Source organism: Triturus cristatus, chromosome 3_1 (genome assembly GCF_964204655.1).
Source record: "Triturus cristatus chromosome 3_1, aTriCri1.1, whole genome shotgun sequence".
NCBI lineage: Eukaryota > Metazoa > Chordata > Amphibia > Caudata > Salamandridae > Triturus > Triturus cristatus.
This window is the reverse complement of record NC_140583.1, coordinates 258,638,506-258,655,198: the sequence shown is the minus strand read 5'-3', so window position 1 is coordinate 258,655,198 and position 16,693 is coordinate 258,638,506. Positions and strand designations below refer to the sequence as shown.

The window sequence follows — 16,693 nt, the reverse complement described above, 5'->3', positions numbered from 1 at the left end:
TCACTGCAGGCCACTGAACGCAATGCATAAGTACGCCGATTGCCGATTGGGTGCTAAGCGAATGTACAAAAACATGAGATAACTATATCCTGTCATTGTTGGATTCAAAACAGTGTTACTTGTACGTGCGAAAAGCACAAGTCAGAAATTAGGACCTCTTCTTAAACGTGTTAACTGCAAACTCTTATAGCATGCATGTGGACTTGGAGGGAAGTGAATTATTATCTGTACATCATGTAAAAGGCATTGTGATAGTGCTAAGGGCCCCTTAAGGTATCAAATCCGACGATTTAGAGAGCGCTAAAATCGTTATTACAGTTTACAAAGCGCAGGAATGTACTAAGGGATTAATGCACACTCCGCGCTCTCTATAAGACTCCAAGAACAAGATTGGTGGATGTACATCCATGAAAGCCGTCTGCTGCCCTGGAGCGCGGGGACGCCCCCTCCTACTCGACTGTTGAGAAGGGAGCTTGTAAAACCAGTCATGGAATCCTTTTGAATACTGTTGAAAGAACTGCATTCAAATTCCTGGTAGCAAGGACCTCCTCGAGATATTGATGACATCAGAGTGGTACACATGATTCTGGGAAGCAAACCTTCCATTGTATTTAAAAACTGGCAAAAGACCTGGAAAGCAAGACTGACGATTGGTTACCGGAGGTTGAAGATTGCCCCTTTGAACATTGGAATCCAGACTACCCCCATGAACATTGGAGAAAGAAGTCCGCTACCTAAGTATCCTGAGAAATGAGGACAAGGCCTTACATGCCCTGTAGTTGGAGACTGTCACTCCATGACACTAGTGAAAAGTGACTACCACCAAAGGCCAACATCTTGATGCTAGTAAATATCGACCACCGTGCCAAGGTTCTCTCCTTGGATTATCAGAATGCAAACCTAGACGCTAGGTAAATAGATTACCCCTATGCTGGTGAAAGTTACTAGATCATCTGTTCCTTGTAATTGTGATTGATTTTTATATAGCGCTAATCTCCGGCGGGTCTCTAAGTGCTAATGATAAGTGTTGCTTCAGTATACCTCAATTTATGTATAGCCCTGATTAACGGACAAAGGGCCAGATGCATAAGGAAACCGTTTTGCAATTTCCTAATTGCCAATCTTTGCGATTTGCAAGTAGGAAATCACAAAACAGAATGCATGAAAGTGTGTGGAAGACTTGTAGCGATTCATAGGGGATCACAAATGGCCTACCTCATGAATATGAATGAGGTAGTTCGCAATTTGCTACCCCTTAGGAATCGCAAAAATCACAGGGATGGTGGCCTGCTGGGCTCAGCAGACTATTGTGATTGCTTTTAAATAAAGCAATTTTTTTTTAAAATGCAGCCCGTGTTCTTTAAAGGAAAACAGGATGCGTTTCAAAAACAAAAATGAAAAGTTTTCTTTTCATTTTTTCTGAGCAAGTGGTTTGTGGGACCACTGCCGGGTCTTAAAAATGATTTTACAAACATTCACAAAGGGAAAGGAGTCCCTTGGGGAACCCTTCCCATTTGCGAATGGGTTACCACCTACTTGAAGTAGGTGGTAAAATAAAAATGTTTTGCAACCGCATTCACGGTCAAAAAACATACATGCATGCCATTGGATTCGCTATTTGAAAGGGACGCCCTAAACACGTCTCTTCCAAATAGCGAATCACAAACCTATTTTGCGATTCGGTAACAATCACAAAATTGTGTTTGCTGCATTGCAAAAGCATTTTTTGCGATCGCACATGCAGGGTGAGGTGACAGAGGACAGTAGGGTGAGAGTGCCCAAGACTCGGGGGCATCTTGGGGGGAGGGGGGGGCGCAGTAGAACAACACTATACTCTTAGGATATGGTGAAGAAAAACTGCTATGCAATCCTTGTGGAAAGAATCAACCTTTGGTGTTGCACCTATTAATGGCAATTGCATCCGGGTCTTCCTGGCCCACAGAATAGTGACTCAGAATAAAAGGCAAAAGCTACAAAGTATTAGAAGACAAATAATTACCTTAGTACTGTATGCATTTTTACGGCGCTCTACATAGCTCAAGGGCTGCCACTTTACCTACATAAGAATTAGAAATCCTTCCTGGAGGGAAGGCGAAAACGTCCAGAGTTGCCATTTTGTGAATGGTTTGTGTACAGTTCTCAAGCCATTGCAGTGGATGGATGCTTGACGGCAGAGGCGCAACTAGAGCCAAATTTCGGGGGGGGCTGAGCAAAAATTTCGGGGGGGGCTGAACTTTAAGCAATAGGCAGAGTGGAGCTGCAGGGGCTCTTAGAAGGGGTGAAACAACAGCGAGGCCTCATTAACATGCAAATGGTCTTTTAAAGACCTGTGAAGTGCTCGGGTGCGGCTGCTTTTTTGCCCAGGAAGGTGTCTCATCCCGGGCTGCCACACACGACAGGGGGGGTGGGGGTCTGAAGCCCTTTGAGTCCAATGGGTGTTGCGCGCCTGCTTGACGGTATATGTTCTTATTTCTCTGTGGTAATGCCTACCGAGTCGATTTGATGGTTTTATGAACTCCTTTTGATCCCCTTGGGTGGCTGTATTATCTATTTGTGGATTCCTTCTTCTTTCCTATAGTGCAGGGGTACTCACAAACTTTCTCTCAGGGGCCAAATTTACAGTGTGGTTTGTGGCCCAGGGCCGCACTGGTGGGGGCGGGGTCAGTGGAGGAGGGGGGCGGGGCTAGAGAAAAAATAAACTGTGTCCATGAGGTTGAACACAGGCCCCTGCAGTGGACGCCTTCGTCCACTGAGCCACCAAACCTGGCATACACACATCTCTCTCTCTCTCTCTCTCTCTCTCTCTCTCTCTCTCTCTCTCTCTCTCTCTCTCCGTCTCCCTCCTTCCGTCTCTCTCTCCCTCCCTGCCTCCCTCCGTCTCTCTCTCCCTCCCTCCCCATCCCTCCGTCTACCTCCCGTCTCCCTCCCTCCCGATCTCTCCCTCTCTGTCTCCCCCCCCCTCTCTCCGTCTGTCTCCCTCTCTCCATCTGCCTGTCCCTGTCTCTGCCTCTGCCTGCCTTCTGCCTTTATCTGTCAGTCTGTCCCTGTCTATCTATATCTCTCTCTGGGCCTCGGGCAGTGCACAGTTCTGTGTCTACACGTCCCCGACACCAGCCCATAAACAGCGCCCCCACTCCCCCCCCTCTCCCTGTGTAATGTAAAAGCTAGCTCTCAGACCCTGCTGCCCTCCGTCACCACACCTGGCTCTCACTCCCTGCTGCACCCGTCACCCTCTGCCATTTCACCCGGTGAAAAAATAAAAGCACCACCATATATTTTCTGTATACAATACATCCGCATGATAACAAATTTGGACTAGGTTTACAAATCCAAGAAATAGTGATTCCTAAAAAGCACATTTGTAAAAATTGGTATTTGGAAAACACTATTTCAGTTGCACCGGCAATCCCTGTGACAACACTGGTAACTCCTTGGCTATGCCCAAGACTTTCAAGAAGCATAGAGCAGCTTGTAGGGTAAGAGCCACACGAGACCTGGTGTTCATGTGGCAGTACCATCAGCCTAAGGTTTTAGGTCTATGGCGGGATCAGTGTTTGCTGTCGAACACCAGTCATTAAAGTCACAGCACCTACTAGGTAGAGAAGCTGCTGGACTAGAGCAACCAATCATGGAGGGATTCCAGTTCATTTTATAGGGGAAACCCCGAATGGCCGCACATATGGGAACTGTGGCAGAGGCTTTCACAGGGCTATGTTCATCCCTCCAGGAAGAAAATGAAACACACATACGCCAACACATAGGTGGCTCTGTGATCTTTTACAAGGATACAGCAGACCTGTAGACAATCTAGCCTCTGCTACAGGTGAGTTATCCCGGAGACCCCTCAACCTACAGGTTGAAATGGGTCACGTCAGTGAAGACTGTGCAAAAACACTAGTCCAAGCTATATCCGCATTAGAAGAGCTAAAAGAGCTTACGTATCTGAAAGAGAACCCTTAACGCCTTCTGACTGTGAGGACGTCTCTAACTAACGCAGTGTTACTGGGCCGGAAGTTAACGTGGAATTCTGTTGTGTGTGTGGAATATCTATGTGATAATGTATTCTGGATAACAGTGCATCAAGGAAAGTTTTAACCCATTCCCTGCTCATGACGGAACCACTCCGTCATGAGCCACGGGCGCCGTGTGCTCATGACGGAGTGGTTCTGTCATGCTGCGGCCGTTAGCGGCCGCTCCGCCCACGCGGTGCTGATTCCCCGCCTGTGCGGGCGATTAGCGCGAGTGGGCGGAGTCGTGACGGAACCATTCCGTCATGAGCACAGCGCGCCCGTGGCTCATGACGGAGTGGTTCCGTCACGAGCATGGGGGCGCCGTGCTGCCCCCAAACCCCCCCCAGCGCCGCGGCAAAATTCGTGCCGCGGCGAAGGGGTTAAACACACTGGAAAATGTATTTTGTGGTATCCCACCATCTTCTGCAACTATGTCCTGGTAGCTTCCTGAGACCAGTAGATGTAATGAACACTTGACTTGCACATGGGAGGGCTAAGCCTTACTACACAGAGGTGATCTACACAAAGTACACAAGACCCCATGTTTGCTAAAATGAGGAATCTTTGGAAGACACTGATGCAATGAGCCTAAAACGTTATGAAGAATGAGAAACAAAGGGATGTTTGCATCCTTACAGAGACTTTCTCTTTTCCTACTCCCAGCCTCTTTTCCCTTGGGTACCAACTCCTAGCAGGGGATTTTACTACTGCCGGTCTAGGTGCACAGGGGTAGAAATGGGCTCTAATTGCCTCAGGTGGACAGTCCAGATACTGGTTAGTGAATAAATGTTGACGTATATGTAAGTATGTTCCCGAGTTTTGACGAACACTGTAGATGCCAGACACAAGTCCCTCGTCCCCAAGTAGACTGATAATGTGCAATGGGCGAGGTTTGTAGGGAAGTCGGTTGCGGAGGCCTCGATTACACCTCAGGCAATGGGAGAGCTGATGGTATTGCCAGTAGCAGGAGCCATGGAGGTCGAATTGTGAGCATAGATCGTGGAAATGCTCAAGAGTGTTGTCTGTGTAGAAGGGATCCAGAGTGAGTCTACTCTTTATCCACTGCTAGGGACTTAACACCCGCTTGTATACCCTCATCGTGCCAGGTGGGGTCCAATTCACGGACCAGGGGATGTACCCTCAGGCACAGGCTTGTAGGGTAAGAGCCACACGAGACCTGGTGTTCATGTGGCAGTACCATCAGCCTAAGGTTTTAGGTCTATGGCGGGATCAGTGTTTGCTGTCGAACACCAGTCATTAAAGTCACAGCACCTACTAGGTAGAGAAGCTGCTGGACTAGAGCAACCAATCATGGAGGGATTCCAGTTCATTTTATAGGGGAAACCCCGAATGGCCGCACATATGGGAACTGTGGCAGAGGCTTTCACAGGGCTATGTTCATCCCTCCAGGAAGAAAATGAAACACACATACGCCAACACATAGGTGGCTCTGTGATCTTTTGCAAGGATACAGCAGACCTGTAGACCATCTAGCCTCTGCTACAGGTGAGTTATCCCGGAGAACCCTCAACCTACAGGTTGAAATGGGTCACGTCAGTGAAGACTGTGCAAAAACACTAGTCCAAGCTATATCCGCATTAGAAGAGCTAAAAGAGCTTACGTATCTGAAAGAGAACCCTTAACGCCTTCTGACTGTGAGGACGTCTCTAACTAATGCAGTGTTACTGGGCCGGAAGTTAGCGTGGAATTCTGTTGTGTGTGTGGAATGTCTATGTGATAATGTATTCTGGATAACAGTGCATCAAGGAAAGTTTTAACCCATTCCCTGCTCATGACGGAACCACTCCGTCATGAGCCACGGGTGCCGTGTGCTCATGACGGAGTGGTTCTGTCATGCTGCGGCCGTTGGCGGCCGCTCCGCCCACGCGGTGCTGATTCCCCGCCTGTGCGGGTGATTAGCGCGAGTGGGCGGAGTCGTGACGGAACCATTCCGTCATGAGCACAGCGCGCCCGTGGCTCATGACGGAGTGGTTCCGTCACGAGCATGGGGGCGCCGTGCTGCCCCCAAACCCCCCCCAGCGCCGCGGCAAAATTCGTGCCGCGGCGAAGGGGTTAAACACACTGGAAAATGTATTTTGTGGTATCCCACCATCTTCTGCAACTATGTCCTGGTAGCTTCCTGAGACCAGTAGATGTAATGAACACTTGACTTGCACATGGGAGGGCTAAGCCTTACTACACAGAGGTGATCTACACAAAGTACACAAGACCCCATGTTTGCTAAAATGTGGAAGCTTTGGAAGACACTGATGCAATGAGCCTAAAACGTTATGAAGAATGAGAAACAAAGGGATGTTTGCATCCTTACAGAGACTTTCTCTTTTCCTACTCCCAGCCTCTTTTCCCTTGGGTACCAACTCCTAGCAGGGGATTTTACTACTGCCAGTCTAGGTGCACAGGGGTAGAAATGGGCTCTAATTGCCTCAGGTGGACAGTCCAGATACTGGTTAGTGAATAAATGTTGACGTATATGTAAGTATGTTCCCGAGTTTTGACGAACACTGTAGATGCCAGACACACGTCCCTCGTCCCCAAGTAGACTGATAATGTGCAATGGGCGAGGTTTGTAGGGAAGTCGGTTGCGGAGGCCTCGGTTACACCTCAGGCAATGGGAGAGCTGATGGTATTGCCAGTAGCAGGAGCCATGGAGGTCGAATTGTGAGCATAGATCGTGGAAATGCTCAAGAGTGTTGTCTGTGTAGAAGGGATCCAGAGTGAGTCTACTCTTTATCCACTGCTAGGGACTTAACACCCGCTTGTATACCCTCATCGTGCCAGGTGGGGTCCAATTCACGGACCAGGGGATGTACCCTCAGGCACAGGCACCTGCATGCCAGTTTCCAAGCAGTAAACCAGGATTGGAGTATTGAGCTATATATGTTTGGGACAGCAAGTTTCGCGTGTAAACCAGGAGGGCATTTTTTAGGCACTTCTGAGGACCCGTTCTATGGCCACCGATTGCGGTGGTTCCTGTGAAGGAAGCAGTCTAGCTGCGACAAGAGATGTGCTAAATGATATGTCGATATGTGAGGTAAGCAGCGGCCTCAAGGTGTGGTGTGCTTTTTAGATTCTGAGGCCTTAACCAGTGTTTCCTCACGCCCAAAAATTTAAGATTTGATCTCTGACTCGATCTGGCAAACCGTAGTTCTCGTACCAGGCGTGGGAGCATCCAGAAAACGTGATGATGCGTTTGTGAGAATATCTTGATCATCTAAACTCAGCTCCACTTGAATAATTTCATATGGTTCCAGCATGCAAAATTATTAAATATTTATTTTGTCTTGGTCACATGTGGCATTAGATTGTCTTCTACCATCCATTCAAGGACTCTTTTGTCTGGGCACCCATTGAATTAGGTGATCACCCAGCAAGTCCTGGTGGTAGTGCGGGACATGGGCACATTTCGCTTAACTGGTTCTGTATCCAAGAAGGTGCGGATTAGGGACATCAAAGCAGGCAGGGATGATTTTGGCCTGGACAAGGGTTGCAGGATTTTATCTGTAAAAAGATAGACTTTGAGCTACTCAACACAGTCTGTTTTATCGACATCGCTTGAGTGACGCATTTAGGTGTATTAAGGGTCACCTTAACAGTCCTGCACAAGAATCCTGTTACAATCAATAGTCACTGAAGGGGCATTCTATATTTAGTGATGTTAGATAGGATGTCAACCCCGTGGTCCGCCATTTTGAGAGTCCTAAAGAAGTATCCCTAGTCTGCCCTATCAAATGCTTTCTCAGCAGTGAGTGCAAGAGCTAGGGATTCTGTAGAGATGAGCGTAGTCCGCCACAAGAGACTTGGCAGGGTTTTAAGATGATGTCTGAATGAACAGCCTTAAACAAAGCCTTCCTGTGATGAGTGTATCCAGGATGCTATAAACGTACAGTAGCTGCTCGCAAGAAGGTTAGCTGGAATCTTCATGTTTCATTAATCGGGAATACAGGGCGCTAAGTGACACAGTTATGGTGATTCATGCCTTCCCCCTAAATAAGGGATATGGTGCGCTATTAAAGATGCAGCCCAAGGAACACTCCTCTACTTCTTTCAGTGCTTTATATAACAAGGGCATGAGACTTTTGTGTCTTGTAAAAAACAAAAACTAGTGGAGTTATCTTCCCCTGGTGATTTACAAGTTAGGAGGGCAGAAAGGGCTTTTGCGATTTCTTACTGGGTGGTTTTGCATTAACCAGGGCTCTGCTTTCCGTAGACAAGATAGGAAGACGCCGACTATGGAAAAGAATTCAGGTGGCCATTTATGAGATGTATAGGTCCTTATAGTAAGAGGCAAAGTTCTCAGCAGCGTTTATGGAATGGGCTTGCAAGCTCTCAATCCAGCGAATAACCAGAATGCAGGTTTGGGATTCTCTTTGGTGCAGTTGTGCCATTACCACCCTGCCAGTGTTCATAATGCCAGTATCGTAGATTCACTAATGCTTGTTTTGCCTTATCCAAGGAGATGTTAAGAGCAAACCGGGCAGATTCTGCTCACCGCTTCACGAAAGGGATGGAGATCAGTATTATAGTGCAATGTCGCGTCTCTGATCAGTGTCTCAATCTTCATGTGTTCAGCCTTGAATTTTCATTTGGCAAATGCAGAGTCTCACCATGAGCCTTCACCTTATGGCTTTAACTACTTCCCATGCCATCTATGCATATGTTTGTTTTTGAGATTGTAGTAACATCTTCTATTTTGGGCCCCTGTAAACAGTTGCACTCATCTGCCACTGGGAGGATGGTGGAGAAATATGTCCTAATTCCAGTGCAGATTGTACTGGTACATGATCTGTAATCCTACTGTCCAGGATGTTATCATTTGAGACGTCACACAAAAGTGGACCATGCATCAAAAAATAGTCTATTCGTGAGGTGGTCCCATGAGGGCAGAAAACATACCTTTGTTCCCTGTTAGTATAGTGGAGTACTCAACATAGGTCTATTAGGTTATGGTTGGTCAGTAGATCGTATATTTTCCTTACATTTTTGGGTGCCATGAATTCTCTAAGAAAGCTTCTGGTACCATACTCCAGTCATCTTCTATCACTATTGTTGTGTGTCCTGTTTAGATGTTTAAGTTTTTGCAAAAGTATATCTTCCCTCAGGGTCAATCTGAATCTTGACTATTCTTTTGGGCAGTATGGCAACACCACCCTTTTGTGTGCACTTATTGCAGACAAAAGGGGTACCCTGCAGAATTGTGGTATGGCTACAGCACACCCTTGTGAATATCCACTCACGCTTTAGTTTGACAAACTCGTCTGTTGATAAATGAGTGCCCTGTAGAACCGTTATATATATGTTTGCTGTTCAGCTAGTAGAATATCTTTTACATTGGACATCACAGGATAAGCCATTAAGTGTCGGGGAGTGGAGGAATAGTGCTTTCCAGGGGCTATAGGAGGGTGGCACAGAAGGAAGGCTGTTGCTTACAGTGTAATGCAGGCTTTGCGAAATCCTCTTCAGGGACTGTGAGGGAGAACTAGAGGGAATGGAAGTAGAGATTACAGTGAAGTTTCAAGTCAGTCTCATTACAGTATAAATATAATCAGTGGGTCTGCTGTTAGTCATTCAGTTGTACTGCAGTATGAAAAACAAAACAATGCTAAGCTAACTAAGTAGGATAGACTGCCAAGAATGCTCATAATCAGAGTTACTATGAGCAAGAAAACGAATAATAGTTGGGCTATTAAAAATCCAACTGCAAGACTTCTTTGGACTCCGAGCTTTCTCTAAGTAGACCAGTCACAGGCCACCGGAAAGAATGAGCTATCCATCCGGGGTAGATCAAGGCGACACTCCTCTTCTGTGCACTTGGCACAAGACAGGAAAAGGTGGGCTGAGGAGAGTGGGGTTAGATGTTGGAAAGTGCTACAGACCGTGTATCCCTCATAGGTGAGTGGAGCTATGTGAACTTTAGGTCATAAGCTGAAGTCATCATTTTGTACATGGCATCAAGAATCGGCACGGGGTAAGCACAAGTCACTCACAGATCACCGGGTTAAGTAGCCATGTCCTTTGGCCAAGGTTGGGGGGATTTTTTCTAGGGCTGTAATAGGTTTGAGGGAGAGATGAATACCATTGCTGAGTAAGTGTCCACTAGTTTCCACATCGGACTGTTACTATGGCAGGACTCGAAGTGGTAGTGCAGTGAGACAGCATGGTGCTTCACTGTGACTGATGAGAAAGAGTAAACGCAGAGGAGCTAAGGAGCCTGCATTAACATACAAGGGAGGGTTCAAGGGCCCAGTTTCAGAGGCGATCTGGACTTACCCTTATATTTTGCAAGTGATTCAACTATCTGGCTCAGTTCTGCCCTGTCTGTCATTCTGATGGATTTGTTAGAAGCATGACCATGTCGGTGGAGCAGGTGTGCATCTATTGGCTCATCCACTGCTGCTTGATGAGGTAAGATGGATGTCTCCATTGACTCATAGTCTACGTCAATCAGAAAATTACCAAAGCCATCAGGTTCCAAGTACTCAGGGGTCATTTAATCTGTGTTGACTATTTGGATCTTCGGTCGAGGAGGCCATATGTGGCGTGTGCTAGTGCGCGGGAGGCTGACGATGATGGAGCAAGAGCAAATTCTCATTCACAGATGCCTCATCTTATGCCCTGTGTGGAATTCCAATGGCTCCAGAAAGGAGATGCAGTTTCAGGATCATGTGTGCAAGGTCTTCCATAATATCGCCACCTTCAGTTTTTCAGGGACTCCTTAAAGACAGACGTTGCCTTGTTTGTCCCGGTCTTTCAGGTCCCAAATGTCATGTCTCCTCTATTTGGTGTGTCATGTCTGCTGTCAAACATGATTTGCTTGTGAAAGAGTGCCAGAGCAAAATGTATCGACTTCACTTCAGATGAAATATCTGGGACTGCCGGATCCAGTCGAGACATTGCGGCACCAGTCCCTGATAATTCCATCAGTATCGATTCCACTGTGGTGTTGGTCATTTTTGTAGCAGTTTGCATCAGACTCCTACAACAGCCAGTGAGAGCCTCTGAGAATGAGTGTGTGTACTGGGTGGCCTTAAGAAATGTGATCAATTGGGTGATTTGAGGGTTACACTCAGCCACAGTCGTCCTCCACGATATTTGGCAGTTTTACCAAGCTACAACTTTGTTTTCAGTCTCTGGGCACTCTGAAGGGCACTCATTGTGCGAGGGGGCAGGCTGCTATCAGTGGATGGCAGTTGTCAAGAGGACAGCAGGCTTCAGAGTCACATTAGTCACCACTACAGTGGGCACTGGTCAGCAAGCTGCAGTCTCCTGGTATGCGGGTGGTCGTGTATTCCTGCCCCCACTCACCAAAAGTCATTGTAAGTCATTGTAACTCCTGGTGGGTTTTGAGCTGAGGTGTATTGGGCACTTCAGCTGCATCTGTGGTTGATCAGTCAGTGGAGCCAGGGACGGCTCTAGTGCGGTGCGATCGGTGCCACTGCACCGGGCGCTGACTTGGGGTGGGGGCGCCATGTTCATCTTTCAAAAGCACCTGATGCCGCGTACATTGACCATCAAATTCCAGACATCAATAAAAATGACAACTCCGGTGATCAATGTTCTTCCTAGAGAAAGACCGGAGCTTTGTCTAGTAAACGTTTTGAATCATCATAGTGCAGAGGTTCAATGTGCCTGCTGCATGTAAATTGCAAGGAAAATATTAGAGCTATATATTTTTTGCCCAGTCTTTCGTTGTCCTAATGTTGCAAAAGAGATTAATTTGGGGAGAAAAAAATTCTTATTATTAAAGAAACCACCTAACAATGGTATATTTTAAATTCTGAATCTGTGCTTTTCCAGTCCAAGGACTCTTAAACTATACTGCCTACCAGTAAGGATGAACTGTGACTCCTACTCCTTGTGGGTCTCTGTCTTATGTAACCTTTCCTATATACTGATTTGCACAGCGATGATTGCCTCTGTGCAATGCGTGTGTGATGTAAAGTATTCTGACATCTTAAAATGGTATGAGTGGTGCTATAAAACTAAATAAATCTAAGAGACAGTGGTTATAGAGACTTGGGGGACATTGTCAAATGATGGTATTGAGGGAATCCGTGGCGGAGGTGGTCATTGGAGGGGGGTGGGGTGCCAACAAACATTGTCGCACAGGGTGCCACCAGTGCTAAAGCTGGCTCAACCATGGGGGACCGCCAAGGCAATTGGCGGTTAAGGTAATGGCGCATCTGTGACCTCGGTTTCATCTGTTTCTCAATGGTGGGTATGAGTTTGTCTTGCCAGGAATGAGATCACTCGTCTCCCAACTGTAGCAAAGAGACTCACTCCTCTGCTGTCTTTATAGGGGAACAAGCACTGAGGAGTGTGCCATGGTTTTTCGACGTGTCCTCACCTGCTGAGGGGGCTTCTCTTAAATTGTTTTGTGCGTCGGGTGGCCTGAATGCTCGAACAGTCTTCCTGCAGCCAGAGGTGCTGCGCCGTGGCCTGGTCTGCTCTCGTGAGTCACATCTATAGTTTTACAGGCCTAGGATTCTACAGCTAGGGCAGGCGGTGGAGATACACACACTCATCTGCTGATATTACCAGTAGTAGTAGTAGGTCATGCTCACTCCCTGTCATAGTATTCAGTGCTGTTGGAGTTTCAACATGATCCTCCCACCTCTGAGCATTTCTCGGCCCTATACGAGGGAGAAATGCCCCCCGAAATGGCATCGGCAGATGGAACTCTGCTGGGAGGCAGCCATTTTGGCCAGGCTTAGCTCATAAGTTCAGTTCAAATATGAAATAGCATGCATTCCAGAGCACCTGCCACTCATCCCTTTTTGAGACGAGCCGGCCTAGCTTTATTACCCAAAAATGGTCGTTATTTGTGTTTCTGATATTTGTTTCTGTTCAAAATCTATTCTGATCAGTGCACTGCGACAAAACATGCCTGTTTCAGATTCAATGTCCCTCATTTCAGTGCTTCATAGGTAGAGGTGAGCTACACTCCTCAGACACCCTCTATGAAAGTTGTGCATTCTGCCCTCTGTGCCTTTCTCCAGAACCCTGCAGGCAAGAAAAGAACACTGGCTCGTTCATGCCTTTTAATTGGAGCCAAACATACTACAAACCTAGTGAGTGGGGGAGGGCTGCTGGCGGGCACGGAAGCTGTGCACATCTTAAGGATGGGAGGCAAGCAATTGCTAATAGCATTGAGAGTGCTCGGGAACTGTTGTTTCTTAACATGTTTAGTACGTCGTCTGCATCGACTGAAGCATGGAAGCGCATACGACATATATGCTTAGTATTTACTGATACTTGAGGCCCTCTAAAAACAAAAAGATTCCTGGTGAAGCGTACAACGACTGAAACTATTTTATTGCTTGCAAACACATGAGCGTGCATTAATGCTGCTTTTTTACATTCTGTTCCTTTTTGCAGCATTACACTGTATGTAGAAATGGCCTGCAATGGGCTCTTCGGTGCAGGGAAGGGCAGCATGATTGCACCTCCTGATCCCAGCCGGAAATTCACCCTGCATAAGGCGGAACTGGTGGTCTTTAACCGTGACGTGCACGAGTTGCTGGTTGATTTTGAGATTCTGCTGGACATGGCCAAGGTACAAACAGATCTCCTCCCATGTGTCCTGTGTCCGCCATCTCATTCACATGTTCCTCTTTGCGTCTGCTTTATTAACTCCATTGTGTTTCTGCAGTGGGCCTAATGGCAAGGTACCTGTTGTGATGCTCAGTAACACGGACTCTGATTTACAGGTACCAGAGGGGCAGGGCGGACAGAGCAAGGATGATCACAAGGGGAAATGACAATCCTGGGTCTGGTCGCACAAGTAATTCCTCCTTTGCTCCTGGAGTTTCCTCCCTAGACTTGGTCTGCTATCGACTTCTACAAATGTCCTTTCTTTGTATAACTCCAGCCTGTTCTTTTATTTAGCAGTGTTAGTTGTTGATTTATCTATTCTCTGACTCTCCTTGTTTAGACTTCTCTCTTTGTTTTTCTGTGAATCTCATCATCCACTTCATGGTTGATGGACTGTCCTTGAACACAACAACCCGTGATAAGGAAGAATATCAAACTGGTGTTTGTGTGGGGCGACGCTGCTCTTCCCCGCGCTTTGCTCTCCTTTGAGGTCTGCTGTAGGTGACAGTTCTGCACCGCAGCAAAGTGTGTTTTGTTCCCGTTTTTGCTCTCAGCAGGTTGAAGCACTGTTTGGCCTCCTACATTCTTCTTTGATTATTGTTCTGAGGAGTATCTAGGGTCTTAGATAAACCACCAGCGGCGGCTCCTCCGCTGTCGCAGATCCCACTGCTTACTGAGCAATCCAAAATCGAAAAACAAAATGATAATAACGCAACATTGTTATCATTTTATTTTACCGTACTGGCTCAGTGGGTTGGGGGTGGGGCTGAGCTGTTCATCACTGGGGGAGGAGTGGTAGGCACTTTCTAAGTGCGCATGACAGTTTGACCAGCTGTCTTGGGCCGGCCAAACAGTCATGTGTACTTTGCATGTTCTCCACCAGGCTGCATTGCACAGCCTGGGTGGAGAACATGCACAGACCCAGGCTCTGTCTGAGCCTCCATCCACGGCTTTCAGACCAATCACAACGCTGTTGTCAGGCAGCGTTGTGATTGGCTAGGGGATTTTGGGAGGCTCTGTGTTTCCTTCCGCCCTAGAAGAGAAGAGGAGGGAGGAGAGGCAGCGGTATTCTCCCCCCATGTAAGTGCATTTTTCTTTTTTTTTATTCCCACCCTTTCCTCTCCCTCGCCTACTCCCTGCCCCACCACTCCCGTTCGGTCGCAAACGCTACTCTAAGCCACTCAACTCATTTGGGAGTAACCCTTCTCTTTCTCTCCACAGCTGCTTGGTGAGGAGAATCAGCGCAGCTTCCAAGCTCTCTATACAGCCAATCAGATGGTGAACCTCTGTAACCCCTCGGATCCCTCCACATATGTGGCTGCCCACAAGCTGGCTTCTGACTTCTTCAGCCAAAAGAATGGAGACAGTCAGCACGTCATTCATGCCATGGGGCACTGCCACATCGATACTGGTAAGGGACAGAAAATGAATAGGATAAAGACAGTCAGTATTTGCGGTAAATTGCTAGAAGAGATGGCGTGACTGCTGGTCCTAATCTGCTATTACTATCTGAAAACTCACCAAGCATGATTTAACAACAAACTTTTATTCCTTTCAGTGCAATGCACTTTCTGTATTCTTATATTTGTTGCTGTTTAAGGGCTTGGCTTTGTATAAACACACCCAAAAATTCCTTCAAAACCAAATGGCTTTTCTTATTTCTTAATTGTGTAATTTTCATTTAATTTTGAAACATTTGATCTCCCTCCATATGCATGATCTCAGAGCATATTCATTACTTTAACTAGAACAAAACGCCTACAGCAGTAGATAGACTTTTCAATCTTTTTTTTAAATGGGCACTTTGAAATATTTTTGGGCTGAGGGAAACACCCTGGCCTTGCTCTAGCCAAAAAAAGAAAAAATAAGGCCAGAAAGGTGTAGAGCATTGCTGGGATGGAAAAGGCCTCTGCATGGTAATGGACGTGCACTCCTGCTCTGAGTGCCCAACTGTATTGATGTCTGAATCCCTAATGCTGATTTTGTTGTAATAGGCAAACACGGATCATGCAGGTGCACCATGACGTAGGCCTGTCTCATGGATTGTGGTCATATTGGACCCGGAGGGATGCCCAAATCGCTACCCTCATAGTGGTGGAAGGCTACTGGCACCACCAGGAGTTAAGTTGCCAAGCGCGGTGGTGGCAACATACCGTGTAGTGATCAATAGGAACAAACAGGTCCTTTTTAACCTGTGTCAGTTGAGTGGAACCTACATACTCTCACTTTTACAAGTTCAGCTTCTGTGTGCTTAATTCACCCATGGCTACATCAGAATTCTGTGAAGTGCTATGCATGAAGGATGCAGTGTGTGCATGATAAGTGCAAGTGTTGGGTGTATGTATGCCTATGAGTGTACAGTACATACAGGATACAGTGCTGTGCAGTTCGCGCATGTGAATGCAAGTGTTGGATGTATGTGTGCCTCTGAAAGGTGCAGTACATGGTATAGTGTATGCTGGAAACATGCACTGGGTGTATATGTGCCTGGTACAATCATGGAAGGCCTTGGTTCTATTTTGGGAGACCCAGGCCTGCATGGGAAACATGGAATGGAGGTAGAGAGACACTTCTCTTTCAGATAGGTTTCTGGATTGCTGCTTTTCTGTAAGCTGGGTGGGGCACACACTGAAGAGAGAGAGAGGGGAGGACCAGGCCTCCCTTAACACTTCGAATGGTGCTCTTTGATTCAGTGAGAGGGCACGAGGAAGGGGCCAGGGCACTTCTGTGGGGCTGATAACAGAATCATAAAGATTAGGGCTCCATGCCCTGGGCTAATCTTTTGATGAACAAGCTTGATCGATGGAATTCCCCATACTGCATCCTTCTCTGTTATTTTTATGTCAAGGATGGTATTACAATTCCCTGCAATGGACAAGTTGGTGCCAGATCTGAACTTGTCCATGTATGTTTCAAAGAAATGGATAGCCTCTGAGGTTCTACCCCCTTTGAACTCTCTAGCGTAGATATTAAAGAGCAACACACTGATACCTCCCCCCTGTTTACTTCGATACCTTGTATATCAGGGTGCTCAACTACCAGGGGTAGATTTTACAATATAAAGATTACCT

General features: G+C 46.9%; 1 protein-coding gene across 1 annotated transcript in view; it reads left to right on the top strand.

Moving 5' to 3' along the window:
- MAN2C1 (mannosidase alpha class 2C member 1) overlaps positions 1 to 16,693 on the top strand; it is a 291,020-nt gene that overhangs the window by 68,702 nt on the left and 205,625 nt on the right. The window contains exons 5-6 of the mRNA XM_085643836.1: positions 13,407 to 13,584; positions 14,844 to 15,033. Coding sequence (XP_085499962.1) covers positions 13,407 to 13,584; positions 14,844 to 15,033 — 368 coding nt within the window. The remainder of the gene's footprint in view (positions 1 to 13,406; positions 13,585 to 14,843; positions 15,034 to 16,693) is intronic.